The 15,628-nt window shown below is 43.7% G+C and overlaps 1 protein-coding gene across 1 annotated transcript in view; it reads left to right on the top strand.

Annotated features, from left to right (window-relative positions):
* vwa8 (von Willebrand factor A domain containing 8) overlaps nucleotides 1-15,628 on the top strand; it is a 109,278-nt gene that overhangs the window by 69,089 nt on the left and 24,561 nt on the right. Inside the window, exons 33-38 of the mRNA XM_033617201.2 lie at nucleotides 417-526; nucleotides 1,141-1,292; nucleotides 2,834-3,038; nucleotides 3,133-3,214; nucleotides 4,862-5,066; nucleotides 15,426-15,534. Of these exons, the coding sequence (XP_033473092.2) occupies nucleotides 417-526; nucleotides 1,141-1,292; nucleotides 2,834-3,038; nucleotides 3,133-3,214; nucleotides 4,862-5,066; nucleotides 15,426-15,534 (863 nt within the window). The remainder of the gene's footprint in view (nucleotides 1-416; nucleotides 527-1,140; nucleotides 1,293-2,833; nucleotides 3,039-3,132; nucleotides 3,215-4,861; nucleotides 5,067-15,425; nucleotides 15,535-15,628) is intronic.

The following is a 15,628-nucleotide window of genomic DNA, read 5'->3' as shown; positions in this document are numbered from 1 at the left end:
AGTTTTGGATCAGATTCTTGCTGAAACATGTCCAGTTGTGAATGTGTGAATGGTTTTGGAAGCTTTTACTGGGGATCTTTTACAGTAGAAACGTGCTGCTGTTCTCCATTACAGTCATTCTCTGGCTGCAATGACTGTGCAGAGACACAGAGATATTCAAGACCCAGAAACACTTGTGAATTAGAGCACACTGGTCTTTTTTGGGAGGAGGTCTTCAAGACACAACCGCTTAAACAGAGCATTCCAGGCAGAGGGTGAATACAGGTGCTATACAAAGTGTTATTTGACTATTAAAGTGTGTAAACATGTTCAAGCAGAAACCCAAAATACAAATCTCACAGTCTGAGCATGAGAATAATAGGTTTCCTTTCATGTTTGAATTCAATTACAATGCAACACTCTGTGTCACTGAACAGGAAGTTCCTGCTGACCAAGCCCATGCACATGACGGCTGAAGACTCTGGAGTGTGTCAGCTCCACAGCATCAGTGAGGATGCGGTCAGCTCAGGCCACGGAGCCAGCTCAGGTATATATAACATTTAGTATGGACGTCCCTCAGCTCCAAACAAAGATTAACAGGGCTTTTATGTTCTAACCAGCAGCTCTGTAGCCCCTATTAAAGACATTATGTCAACTCTATTAACAAACCCAAGCAGACAGACATGCAGAGAGATGGACTGGTGCCCCTGGCAGCCATATGTCTGCCCTGACAAGACCTCTTAGCTCATCCGTCAACGGGCCTTAAGTCAAACCAAAAATATGAAGTGAACCATGTATGATTCTGTCAATATTAAATTTTCATACCACTCCATGTCACAGTTAGTGAGAGCAGAATGTGAAGTCATGAGTAATGTCCAACAATCTAGACTACATTAGTTCATGAAGATCAGGAGCCACTGTAATTACTAACTGAGGACGGGGAATCTAAAGATGAAATATATGAGCTTCTGAGAGGGTTTCTGCAGTGAGCTCATTGATATATAACAGACACATAAAGCACACTGCTGCGGTGCTATTATATATCTACAGCTCTTTGTACACAAGTAAAATGTCTGGTCCAGTGTGTTAACACATGTCCTTTCTCATTTCCTTCTCTGTTCCATCACGCTCTGTTCGGCCCCTTCCCTCCCACCTTCTCAGCCGAGGTGTCCGTGCCCCAGATGCTGTCATGTGACCAGCTACCCAACGAGAACCTGAGCACCGCTCTGGACCAGAAGATTGTTTCTCCTAACCGGATACTGGCCGACACCAGCTCCTTCGCACGGGTTGTTGTGGGCTTCCCAGACCTCGTGGTACGCTAATATAATTTGGACATATGAAACTTTTAAGATTTGAACTAAGGCTGGGCAGCATATGAATATTAAATCAATATCATGATATAGGACGATATAATATTTTAAATTTAGCATGCACTTAAACTTTTAGGTGGCTAAAAACTAACCAATTGACCCAAAAGTCCCGCCCCTGGATGGAACTGTCCAATCATAACGTAGCATTGGGCCAGCTCAGACCAGGGTCCTACAACAACACAGCTGTGCTCCATTGTTTCAGATTTCCTTCATTTTCAGGCTGGTTTTGTGGATTTGGAGCTAAATGTTGTGCCTGGGGCACGTCGTGTATTAATGATCCTCGTTACCTGGAGAGGGTGGAAAAAGATATGTTTCTTCCCTGTTCCAAAACCAAAATCAAACCCTGAAAAGTGTAGGGTTAGCTAGCTAGCTACTGAAGATACAGCCTACTGAATGTATACACATGCTGCTTTTGCTTTTTAATGATTATAACAGTGAAACAAAGAGCGACCCTGCTGTACAGGAACCAGTGAAGGGAAGCTGGGAGACTTTCTTTGTGTGTCATCGCAGTGTGTGCAGATGCAGAGGTCAAACACGGTTCATCTGCACACACTGTGATGCCACACAGTTGGTTCAATATCAGCTAAGTTTCCCTTTATATTCATTGTCTTGTGAGGCGATCAGCAGTGATGTGGTGGTTCACTTTTACACTGTGATCTGTAGCCTATAGTTCGGCTTTAGCTTCTAACTATCTTTGTCTTTTTAACCTGTTGTTGCTGCTGAGTCAGTTTGACATCCTGGATATATCCTTCAAACACAGACTGTAGACCCCTCTGTCTGCTTCTCTCTGACATCACTGTTTCATTTCTCCAAAAATATGATGTTTCTTCAGGGAGTGCAGTTAGTGACAGTGTGGGCTCCATGCTTACTCCTACAGCTTGTCGGACCATCACAAAGGGGCGGGGCTTAGCGAAAGGTCAACTGAGGCAGCGTTTGCTAAGCGCCGTTTGATGTAATTATGTGACACGAGGGTTTTCTATCCAGAAATTATTGTAAATAAACATTGTAATTCGCTTTATTGGCTGCTCCACAGGCTAGAAAACTCTCAGACTGCCCCTCAGACAGCCTGAGTCCGCCACTGAGCAAATGAAACTTTATTTGACCCCCAGAGATTTGTTGTGACGTTTCAGTGCTCTCACTGTGTGTACATACTGTAGGCTTCCCTGATATCTTCCATTCTACTCTTATGTACCAAAAACATGCTAACCAGGTGGATCAAAGACTCATAACAAGGCTGAACGTGTGTGTCTGTGTATCAGTGTTAACCATTCAGCATGTCCCTGCTGTCAGCCTAATTTATGCCTTAAAGAATTAAGTGGATTGAGAACACGAATGAAAGCTGTGAGTGTAGCTGAATGAGGTTCTGAAGTGTGGGTGCTTGAGCTGAACTGATTGATTAATATAAATGTATTCACATTTCGGCTGCCAGCTGTGTTTGATGTTTAAGTAGTGACACTCTCCTCTTGGTGTCTTCTCTTGTCCAGTCCCCTAACGAGGTGTACAGCTTTAAGAGGCCTCTTGACCTCTCCGAGATGAAGAGCGCTGACAGCGGGGCTCACATGTTCCTCAGAGGTGGGCTTCGGTCCAGCCCGCCCAAGCAGGAGAACTGTGTCAGTCTGCTCTCAGCCAATCAGGTGGTCCGAGCCCTTCCACCCAGCAAGGTGCCCCTGAAGGAGATCTACCCCAAAGGTCAGAGTTCAGATCGTATAAATTAGTTCAGAGAAAACATTTGTTCATAATCACAGAGAATGTATTCAGACTTGTTTTCCTGTTTGTGTCTCAGGCGTAACACCTCCGATGACGGCAGCGTACCTGGAGGTGACCGACCTGAACTCCAAAAAAGTCAAATATATTCCTGTACCAAGGTAAACACAACACACCTGTTTCTGAATGGGTCTCACTCTGCAACACTTTCAGGACAAGAACCTCTTTCTTCATCCTTTAGCACCAGCTAGTGGTCAGAGCGAACATTGCACTGAGGAACACTGGTTAAATTGTCTGTATGTTTTATTATCATGTTTTTAAACTTGCAGAATTATTATTTTAAATTATGATTTTTGGTGTCATGGAATTCTTATGTGCGCTTACTCTTATCAGACACACAATGATACTAAAACACATGCAAATATTTTCTCTGGAAGCCCTGAAAGAGGCAAGGTAGTTTTTTTTGTGGGCAATAAAATCAAATCAAGTTCATTTATATAGCACATTTAAAAACAACCACAGTTGACCAATATGCTGTGCAAATTAAAAGAATGACACACAAATATAATATGTACACAAATATAAAACAGAATAACACTGCAAGAACAATTACATATGTAAAAAGATTAGAAAATACTAAAATATGAAAACCACTATGAACAACCAAAGGCCACAGAAAACATGTATGTTGTAAGATTTGCTTTTAAAGTGTCAGTGGAGGGGGAGCATTTGATTGAGAGTGGAAGGCTTTCCAAAGGTTTGGAGCAGCTACCGCAAAGGCACGATCTCCCCTCACCCACCAGCCTCGCTCAAGGGACAGTCAAAAGACAATGTTGTGAGGATCTGAGAGGTCGGGAGTTGAGGTAGGAGCAGAGAGGTTCAGCAGTGTACTGGGCTGTCAGCTGTCTGGCTTGAAAAACAAATAAAAGAACCTTAAAATCAATCCTGTATTTGATAGGTGGCCATGTGTGTGCCAAAATGTATCTCTTACATACGACAGCCACACACAGAGCTCACTGCAGCTTGCTGTGTCACAAAGACACAATCCCATCATCAAACAGGGATTAACAGCTCTTGCTGCTTCTATGTGACTACATTTTGTTCTATCCGCTTAGTCTTACCTCGGTTTGTAAAATATCTCAAATCGGCCAAGTTAGAGAACTTTGCTCGTACCGAACATGTGGCGACCCATTGTTCAAACAGCTCGGAAGAAGCCTCAATAGTCCGAAAACTTTTTAGAAAATCAAATTTAAACAGTGTGACATTTGTGTGTGTGATTATAAGGCTTTTTTTAATACTACCCAACATTTTAACATTAAATGGAAAACAAACGCACATTGCTGTAGAGGGCTGATTCTCCAGGGTGTCTACAGGTCCTTAAAAAGTCTTAAAATCTTTTAAATTCAATGTTACAACAATAAGGCCTTAAAAGTCATTAAACGGTCTTTTGAATTTGTGAGGTCTTAACTGCTACATACATTTTATCTAATTTAATTTATCCATTTTTTAATTTCTTTTTGTGAAAATGAGTGAAGCCTTTCTATGTAAAAGTCCACATTTCTAAAGCTACAAATCTTTAAAACAACTATAATACTGTCACTTTACTTCATACCTGCACTCACCTGTTGGCAGAAACAACTTACCTCACTCTAATAACCATATTCCTACATAACACTTACCTCTGCACAAGACCACATATATACTTCTTGCCTGCCATGCACAAATAAGTAAAACATGAAAACATCTTGATGCACGTCTGATGACTTTTCTAAGTGACTGTATCTTTTCTACATATTTGTGATTGGCAGGTCGATGTCTGTGTCGCCTTATACCAGCTGGTTGTCCAAGGTTTCAGAGTCTGACGTGCTCATAGCCGCTCTTGGTTCTGGAGGTGTCGCCACTGTGGACATGGGTGGGTACGTCCGGCTCTGGGAGACAGGATTGGACACTCTGCAGCGATCGCTCATGGAGTGGAGGAATATGATCGGGACAGAGGATGGCAGACCTTTACAGGTAATGTCACAACTTTGTTTTTTAATCATCAGTGGCTCATGGAGATGATGTTGCAATGAGAGGACTGGGTGATGAATAGAAACACGCAGCCTACAGTTTCTCTCCACACCACAGAGAGGCAGTGCTGCTTTAATAATAATAACTCCAGTGGAGAGAATTTCAGCTGGACGTCACTCTGCATACTTCCACACTCCTCTGGCAGAATATATTAGCTGCTGAAACATTCCTGATTTTATGCTAACCAGAATGTTTCCAGGCCCGAAATGTACGACCCGGCCGCACCCAGGGTGGGTGTGTATGAATGGACGGGCATTGTTCTTATGATGCAACAGCTCTGACCCCCAGTACAGGTCAGAACATTTGGAACTAGCGCACTGAGAAAGCATTGTTAAGGTGCCCACATACACAACACAGGCAGATAAATTCTTAAGATAATGTAGCTTCCCAGATGCAGCGGGCATCATCTGCAGATGTGTGGTTAGAGAGAGAGAAGCCTTCACATGGACTGAAACGAGGATGATTGTATCAGTGGATGATGCAAATCAGTGACTGATGATTTGTTGAATCTTGAATAAGTGGTTGAAATTCATAAATGTATTATTGTGAAGTTCTGTGTTCTGTTTAAGCATCTCTTTTGTCAAACAGGACGGGAAAGTCAAAAATCTCCTGCTAAAACATATTACGAGGTGATAATTATGTTTCTGGGTACTCTTTAGGTACTCTCATTTATCCAGTCGTATGTTCAGTACTTCCTAAACACATGCACTTTTTTTACTAAAACAATGCGGTGTAAAACACGAGTAGCGCGCCCAGAGCGTGCCTGAGCGTACACGTGTGAATGAGCTCCACTTGAGCAGAGTTCAAACATGCATGTGCCCAGGCACGCTACTTGGCAGCGTCTAAGACTGTTTGTACTGATGTGTTTATAAATCGTATCATTTTACTGAAAATGAAAACATAGCATACAACTCGATAAATGAGACTTGGATTATAGTGCAGGAGTGGTGAGAGAGTTTGTAAACAGATGTTTTGGTGTAGTTTTGCCGTTAAACATGAACAGTGTTCATTTTTTGGATTCTTCGTTCACCTTGGAGGTATGAAAGAAAGGTTTCTGCACAAATTTGAAGTAACACACAGTGAGCGATTGATATATAAATGGCAAATGGTGATTGATGTACAGCTGCACAGGGGGAATTAGTCACTTTTGACTAGAGTCTTGCAGGACCCCAACACATTGGTACTTTTAAAACGCATTAAATAAAACAGAAAACAATGATATGAAGACATTAGGAACAAATTTGTTTAAAGCTTATAGCTCTGCTTATAGCTCTGAGGTTTGCCAGTACCACAGTGGGTATGATGAGGGTTAAAAGTGTGCTGAGACTCAAGAATATATTCATTAAAACACACACACAGACTCCCATACACCTGCACGCCTTCACTGCACACTGGGACCTCTCCCTGGCCTAGATTCCTCAGTGGTCAGGTCCTCTTTGATCGGGCACCTTGAGTCCACTGTAGGTCAGACTGTGGACAGACTCTGCCTGTGCTCTGTGTGAGCTCACTGGGAACAACAGTAGCACTACTGTACTTAAACATACCTGCCGACAAGGCTCTTTGTATATCTGCCTCGAGATATGCTACTTTACCAAACTGTTTACACACCTCACCTCCGGACGAAGTTACCTGTTTGCACATGGCACATCTGCATGGCTTAACAAGTTTTTACGACACACTGAGAGAGTGTAACAATCAGGCTTTTGACCAAAGTATGAGATGTTAAAGGAGAAGCAGGAAGTAACAGAAATCCTCTCACTCACCTCTTATGTTTGTCAGAGGTGGTTTTTATTAGCAAAGATCATGTCGACCGTCCTCAGAGAAGAAAGACATCACAGCTTATTGCCTTTGACTCGCGCATGCACACATTTCTAGAAAACCACAGAATGAACTGTGTGTGTATGCAGGTGTGCGTGATTGTCTGACATCGCTCCATTACAGCTCTGTTGATATCATCTTTGCATACTCAGATCTCCCTGCACACACGTCTTTTGTTTAACTGGTGCCAAGTAGGTGTCTGAGGTATAATCACATTCATAGCAGTCCCCTCTCATATATCCACTCACTCAACCTGACACTTATTTTCACAATTTGGTTGTCATTACACCCGTATGTCAGTGTGTGGGTGTTTGTTTCTTTACTCTGCTGCTGCTCTAGTTGGCCGTGTGCCACCTTCTACCCTCCCTGCCCTCGCCTTACTGAGGCCAGCTTATCAGTCACGCTCATGCACATATACACTTGCTTGCATCTTTTAAAGTTCAAACCGTCTGCAGCAGTTTAGACTTGTGCCTCAATCTGCAAACAACAGCAGTTCACAGGAACCTTCTTGAAATGTACAAAAGACATCTTGGAACAAAGTGTTGAACTCTATGGCCAGACTTGTTGCCACATCACACACTTTAAACCAGAATTTAAGAACAAATAGCTAAATTTTAGTTCTTGCACTCCTTGGATGCAAAAACTTGGTCATGGAAAACCTGGAAAACTCATGGAATTTTGTTGTTTGTAATGAAATTAGTTGTTTCCATAAAGTTCCAGAGATAAGCTTCCATGAAATGCAACATTACGGCAGATTTATTTTCAGTGAGATATCAAGAAAGGCAAATGAACTCAAACAAGTTATTTGATGCTTGCATGGTTCTCATTTTCCGTGACTTGTACCGGCCAAGCCTTCTGCTCTTAGACGTTACTTGTACATGTGACGTAGTGTGGCGGCATTTATTATGGGGAGCAAGACTCCTAACCAGGCTGGCAAGTGCAGCAGACACAGTGAAGTGCATGCTTTTCCGAACTTAAAAAGTCATGGAAAAGTTTTAAAATTCTGTCCTTGGAAATGTGTGGAAACCCCGTAAAGACTATTTTACACTCACACTGTGGACACACATGGTTAAACATTCATGCCGTTGTATCAAAACACACATACACACTAACCTGCACCCAAGTTCACCCAGGGGCATTTACTCCCCAAAAAGCACTCAAATAGTGGGCTCGTTTGCATGTGACTGCTCACACACACACACACACACACACACCAACACACATGCCATCCCTCCTAAATCACTCTGTCTTTAGGCGTCTTAAGGGAGAACCAGAAATTTATGAGGCTATTAATCTCACAAGACAAGGCGTGGACCGCAGATGAGAGACGGGGGGAGAGACACTGGGTGAAGGGAAGGAAAAAGAGAGGGGGAAAAGTCATTGAGAGAGGAGGGTGGGGTAACGACATCGATTCCCACAGTCATAAAAATCTCCTCTGAGCTGCCAGCCCCACACTCCCCTCTCTGTCTGTCTTTCTGTTTCTTAGAGTTAAGGTGCCATCTTTAGCTTAGTGCTGACCGCTGCGACCAGCAACAACGGCAACATAGCAACAACTAAATCCTGGGTTTATGGGATGTTTTTGACCAAACACTGTGGAAAACACAGTGTCTGTTACTGAGGGGTGGTTTTAAAGTCTAAAGATGAGTTCACCGCACACCATTATCTGTGCATCTGTTTGGAGAAGGAAAATCAAACTTTAAGCTGTGGGATGGAGCTGGTGACAGCTGTCAATCAAGCAGACCACCCAAACACTCCCTGAATTCAGCCTCAAACTTTATTTCTAGCACATTTTATTCCTGGTGTGCAGAACACATGAACGACCACAGAGGTTGCAGTTACAAACACTATGAGAATAGTGTTAAGATAAAACATTAGACATAAGTTAACGCAGTTAAAACAGACTCATAAATAATACATGTGAAGAAGAAGGATTAAAAGTGAGTTTTCTTTGTAGAGTGGGTGGGCTCAGCTTCAGAGATAATGAGGAGCTCAAACATCTGCGAGAAGCTCAGAGTAGAGCCGCTGCTCCTTTGTGCTAAAAGAGGTCAGTTGAGGTGGTTTGGGCATCTGATCAGGATCCTCCTGGGCACCTCCTGTTAGAGGTGTTCCTGGCAGGTCCAACTGGTTAGAAGCACCCAGGCAGACCTAGGACATGCTGGGAGGATTATATTTCTCATCTGGCCTGGGAACACCTCGGGGTCCTCCAGGAGGAGCTGGAAAGCGTCGCTGGGGAGAGGGACATCTGGAGTTCCTTGCTCAGCCTGCGGAACCTGCAACCCAGCCCTGGATAAACGATTGAAAATGGATGGATGGATGGATGGATGGATAATTAAGATCAACAAACCAACCAGTAAGATTTATCAATAATATTAAAACCATTAAAAAAAGTAAGAATAAGATTAAATAACAAATAACAGTGACAGTTGGCCAATAAAAAAAACATGAAGACGTGGGGTCTCCTGAGTGAAAGTCCTGTGCTGGCTTGACCCAGACATCTACCTTGTCCCTTGGTGGAGTTTGTCTCTCTTTATTCCATGTCAGTTGCTCTGAGCCTCTAATACTGTCATGGATGGGTTTACATTGGAGTTAATTGAAAGCCTGGTGCGTCCCATACAGACGTTCAAGGGTGCCTTGTACTTTGGTATCAGACGCCAAGGGGCGTGACCTAGCTTCTGTATTTGATGACCTAAGAGTGAGAACAAGTTGGGTATTGATGTAGTTAGTGAATCTTGTCCTGCTGTCAGGATCCCTGCTGGGACGTGATATTGTTTTTTAAATTATTATATCTAGGTTGTTATGCCTTTGCACTGGCGTTAAGTGTGGCGTCCACCCATACATATGTATGTCCCACTCTCGTGAATGTGATATCTCAAGAATGTCTTGAGGGAATTTCAATGAGGCGAGACTTGTTCAGAGAGAGAATAAGTATCAGAAAGTCTTTGGCAATTAGACCCCATCATGATGTCATCTATTCCAGGAGGGTGGTAAAGATGTAGTAGATTAGGGAACCCCTCCCCATGGAGTCTGTGTGGAGGATCTGTGGAGGATCTAGATGTGAAGAGGGATGATGAGCTCGTCCTGGGCTCTGGATAAGGTGACGGGAGGTGAACGGGGTCTAAAATGACAGCTGACAGGAGCAGAGAGGAGAACAGATTTAAACTTTGGCAGCAGCAGCATGAATGGCTGAAGGAGATTGTGGCAAAGTTTGATTGGCTAACCAGGAGAGGGAATGCCAATAGTCAGCTGATTGGAGGAAGCAGTGGGACTGAGAGAGAGAGAGAGAGAGAGAGAGAGAGAGAGAGAGAGAGAGAGAGAATTGTGAATGAACAAAGTATAAAGAAAGTCTTGAACTTGCGCTGAGCTCAGTTTCTTCAAATTTGGCACAAATGTCTACTAGGACTCAAGGATGAACTTGCAGCATCTATGTTTTCATAGGCATGGATGTAAAGAATAACGTGATGGACTCACGGAGGCATACAACTGTGAGGTGGTAATCTAGTTCTTTATTATAGACAACTGGAGAGTGACAGGAAAGAGGGAGAGGAAGAGGGTGACACATAGTAAAGGGTCGCGGGTCAGATTTGTACCCAAGAATCAGGTGAGCAAGAGGTCGCCCCAGGATCTCTGCTGGGACATTGTAATGTGACACACAAACACGCACACACACGTCACCCTGTAGCTGCAGTGCCCAAATGACTCATGCCTCTTTTACAACCACAGTCGGAACCTGAACCGAGTGTGGCCGCTCTAAAGCCCAAAATGGACACATGCTGTAAAGCGTCACTCAACATTTCTCTAAAACCAAAAGCAGAGCATTAGTCACTCTTTTACTGGTCGAGCCAGAATAGAGTCCATTACCAGCACGAGGACACACACATGAGGAATGTCGTCACCAGTAAGAGAGTTTTATCTGCAGGTGGATTACTGAAACCAGTCTGTGATCAGGAAACTGATAGCTCCACTTCCTGTCAGATGGACAGATTTCCGAGACACTCATAATGAGCATCAGGGCCCAACAGATGCACCGACAGGCCTGATGGAAGTGGTGTTGTCAGGGTAAAGAGTGTGTGATGTGTTTATCAAGCGATTGTAATCACATCCATAAACACTCAGTGAGAACGATACGTCTAGCCAGGACAGCTAAGCCTTTGAAGGCACATTCCTATGCATCAGGTGCACGCCCTTGTTTCCCAACGTGGCTCCGGCATGTGTGCAGCAAAGCTCATGTTCTTGTTGCTGTTTTCCGCCGTATGCGGCGTATGACTCGCGCATACATTAGTGTGTAATGAGAGAGCGGTCACATGGCGGAGGTGAGCTCCTGAAGGTGAGCTGTGGTGACACAAGAGGCTCAAACCTCTGACCCTTTACCTCACCGCAGAGCTATGGTGCCAAGATCTCTCTGGTTACTGAGGTTGACATCAGATCATCAGCGGGCACACACACACCTACACACACACTTCCTGTTGATCTTCATTAACACTGAAGCAAAGCTCTTTGATACACAGATGCTGTGTTGGTTTGCAGCTGCGTGGGACAGTGAGGATGTTTGTCATTTTAATGTGCCCACGTTTGAGACCCTGCTGGTTATTAAACAGCCCCTCCCCCGCCGTCCTGACTGTTAGTGTCATGTGAGGAACGGACAGTTTTTGTCATGTAGATCTGTAACGTCAACAGCCAACACAGCTGTGCTTTTAAGATGATGATCCTGGTGTTTCTGCGTTTCACTCTGTGACTCTGTGTGTTTATAGAAGCCTGAGTCTTCTACAGGCTGCATTTACTGATTGGTAATTATAACGACATACAGGTCTGTACCAGTTCTTTCTATACAGACACGTAAGATACGAGACATTACAAAAAGATCCCTTGAACTTGGTTATGAAAGACTCGTGATCAAGATGAACTTTGTGGGATATTTGACATTTGAAAATGAATTGTTTGTACTCTCTGAATGACAGATTTCTATACTTTTGGTCTTTCCACTGTAACTCCTTGTTGCCTTGCAGCTGACTTACACTAACTGTCCACTTTATTAGGTACACCTGTAAACTAAGACACCACATCCACCAAAACTTTTTCTCTCAGCTGTATACGCCAGGTGTTCCTCAGGAAACAACCAGCTGAGAGGGCTTTAGGACACTTTGGAGGCGTAGAATACTTTCAGCTGAGACACTTTGGTTGTGTCTGGTTGCTATAATTTAGAATATCTACAGATTTACTGATGAAGGGAAGACTGAAGCACAGAGAGAGAGAAGAGACTGATCCACCAGTCTGTGTGGGTTAATGGGAGGAAAAATATATTGATATACATGGTGTATATCAATATATTTCTTTTTCATTTTTGTTGCTGTGTGTCGTCCTTATTCCTTATTCCTTCATTTTCTCTTAACCTGTTAGGGGTCACGGATGGGCTGGAGCCTATCCCAGCTAGGCTTGTCACGATACCAGAATTTCAGTTGTCGATACCAGTACCAGTGAATTTCCACGATTCTCGATACTCATTCGATACCATGATAAAAATCAAAAAACAGAACTCATGATATTCCAAATTTACTACTTTATTAAAACTGTTTCAAACTTTGAATTTACGGATATGGTGACAGACAATTAGTCCCATAATAATTGCTTGAAACTCAATGTTAAGTAACGTTAAAGACGGTATCGTTAATGTCACATAACGTTAGCCATCTGTTCCAGGGTAAGTTATAACGTAAAGTAGCGAGTACTAGTAGCCGCCCCTATAAACGCAGTAAGCTGGCTCTCAAACCCAAATAATGTAACGTACATTTCAGGATAAGTATAACATAACACAAGTGATGGTAAATTGAAACTCACTCACCTTGAATTCTTTAAACAAGTCAGGGTGTCTGTCTCTTAAGTGTTTAGCCAGGTTTGAAGTGTTTCCTCCTTTGGCCTGGAAACTTCAGAGGCACCGTTTGTACACTGGTTTTTGTGAGTTTATGATTACTCTGCTTTCATCTGCCTCAAATGCAAAATATCTCCACACACGACTCCTACTACCTGACTTTTCGACAAGCCAAGGTGTAGTGGCTCCAGCAGCACTTGTAGAAGCCATTGTTTCTAGCAAAGACGATGGAGAACAGGCGTTCTTCTTCGGCGCTCGTCCTCGGCACAGACTGTCACGCGCATACTGCCCCCTTCAGTTCCGACAGGAATCGACACGGCCCGCTGAGGGCAAAGTCAAAGTCCTTACAGTACCGAAAAAAACAGGTACCGACGTATTTTTTGCGTGTTGGCATCAACTTGGTACCAAAGTATTGGTTCTCATGACAACCCTAATCCCAGCTGACACTGGGTGAGAGGCAGGGTTCACCCTGGACAGGTCACCAGACTATCACAGGACTGACACATAGAGACAGACAACCATTCACACTCACATTCACACCTACGGACAATTTAGAGTCACCAGTTAACCTGCATGTCTTTGGACTGTGGGAGGAAGCTGGAGCACCTGGAGGAAACCCACGCTGACACAGGGAGAACATGCAGATTGCTTAAAGAAGGGCTCCCCCACCCTGGGGTTCAAACCAGGAACCCTCTTGCTGTGAGGTGACAATGCTAACCACTGTACCACTGTGCCGCCCTGTGCGTTGTCCCTCTGCTGGCATTCATAGTGTAGCGTAAATACACGGTACTCTCATTTTAAAGATTTAAACAGATAGTTCTTCATCATAGGTACCATTTTCTAAAATAAGGAAGTTTGTTGGATTGTTTCCAGAAATGTTTAAATTAAGTGATTTTGATCATTATTTCTATTTTCCACTCCCACACACTGATATTTATTCTGCTGGAGAGGTTAAAGAGGACAGCTTTTTCATGGGAGACTGACAGTTGAATGTCCAGGCTGGCTTGTAAAATGTGTGTGGAAAAAGTGAACCAGTGTTTCAGCTATTAACAAGGTGCCCCTATGAACAGCATTTAAAACCAACATCTGCTTCAGCTGTGACAGCAGAGATGAAAAACAGCAGGGACACTTGGTGGAAGGTTGAGAGGCACCGTTTAATAACTCATACATTCAGTGTGAATCTGTTTGAGCATTGAAACATATCGTGTCCAACACTTGCAGGACAGTAGGTCCACTGTATGAGCCGGTTCCCACACTGAGTGTTATCTTGTCCTATAATCTGACATGGTTTATATCAGCCTGACCCTCCTAATCTGGGCTAAATATAGAGAGCTGTGCTGATACAGCAGCTTCATGACGATGTGAGAACAGAGCCTGAGCTCTGAGCTTCACTGTGTCAGTTGAGGTGTGGACACGGGGCCAGCGGAGACAGAGGAGGGGTCCTTCTCCGCTCGACTGCTGCTCCTACTAGATAAGTCTCTTTTCAAACGCTCAGTACACCATGAACCAAGCAGAAATCAAAAACAGCCAAGATAATAACACACACACACACAAACCTCATCCCCCACAGATACCATTCAAATTCCTGCAGTGTGTAAGAATGCAGCTGAGCTACAGGGGATACACTTAGTCTCCCACTGAACTGCCCATTCCTCTTTCACTCCCTCATGCGTGCCAGACTCTGGCCGGCCGCCCTGCCTCAGTGTGAGAGCCGGCATGCTGATTTTGGCACTGACGGTGCTGCTGAGATGGACCTAAGAATCTGAAGCTTTAACCACTCTGTCTCTGCTCCCTCCCACTCCGTCAGTCTCCTGCAGAGAGAGACAGAGACTATTCTGTCCATCCTGCCGAAGCCTCAGACCTTTAGAGATACAAGGTCCATTCTCTTAATGCTTGGACTGTGTGGTAGGTAGCTGGCTGTTTGGGCGTTTTTCTGGCTGTCTCACATACTTATTCAACACATCAGTCAGGTAAACACAAAGAGGAGGATTTCAGGAGAAGCTTGGAAAACAAAAGAGTACAATCTAATATGTCTCTATTAGTGGCAAAGTGCATATTCGACTACAGCCACGACTCAATGTGTTTTCATTGAAGCTTTTCCCAGAGAGTGCTTTAAACACTGCAGCTTTTCTCATGAAACTGGACTCCCACAGTGGTTTGGAATGTTATTCAATAACTGATCAGCTAAACTCTATGTATATGTACATGTATGTCTTTTGAATGAAATGTTTAGTGTGACAGTTCAACAGTACCCAAATGGAAAATGTTGACAGTCTTTGTGCAAATGTGGGGTTTTTATTCAGCATCAAACTGAAAAACTTCAGTAACACCCAGCGGTTGTTATAGTTTCTCCTGATGGGATGAGAGTTCAGGGGTCTGTTAGCATGTTAGCATTTTCAGACTCAACATACAGTAGGAACTATAACTAAACTCTGAGAAATAAAGGCGCAAACTACAACCATTTAGGGCTCTTTGGCTTGTGCCTTAGGAAAACCATTTTGGTTCCTGCTATGACCTTTTATAACGGTTCCACCTTGAAACCTTTCAGATGATTCTACTTGAAATCCACCTGAAAACATCAAATCTGACCCACATGGCATCTCTCCTTCCTCTCTTCTCAGATTACCATCCAGAGGGACAGCGGCCTGGATGTCACTGCGCCAAAACATGGCAAGATCGACCCCAACAATGCTCCTCACGTTGGGGGAAACCAGTGGGCAGGAGGCACAGGTAACCAGTGCTTCTTTCTGGTTTAGCAACACGCTCAAATCCCAAGAGTCCACCAAATGCTGATTGAAATCTGTGGTGACATTTCACACACATT

The sequence above is a fragment of the Epinephelus lanceolatus genome, chromosome 14, assembly GCF_041903045.1.
Source record: "Epinephelus lanceolatus isolate andai-2023 chromosome 14, ASM4190304v1, whole genome shotgun sequence".
Lineage (NCBI taxonomy): Eukaryota > Metazoa > Chordata > Actinopteri > Perciformes > Serranidae > Epinephelus > Epinephelus lanceolatus.
Note: the sequence above shows the minus strand (reverse complement) of the source record. Positions and strands in the feature narration are given on the sequence as shown.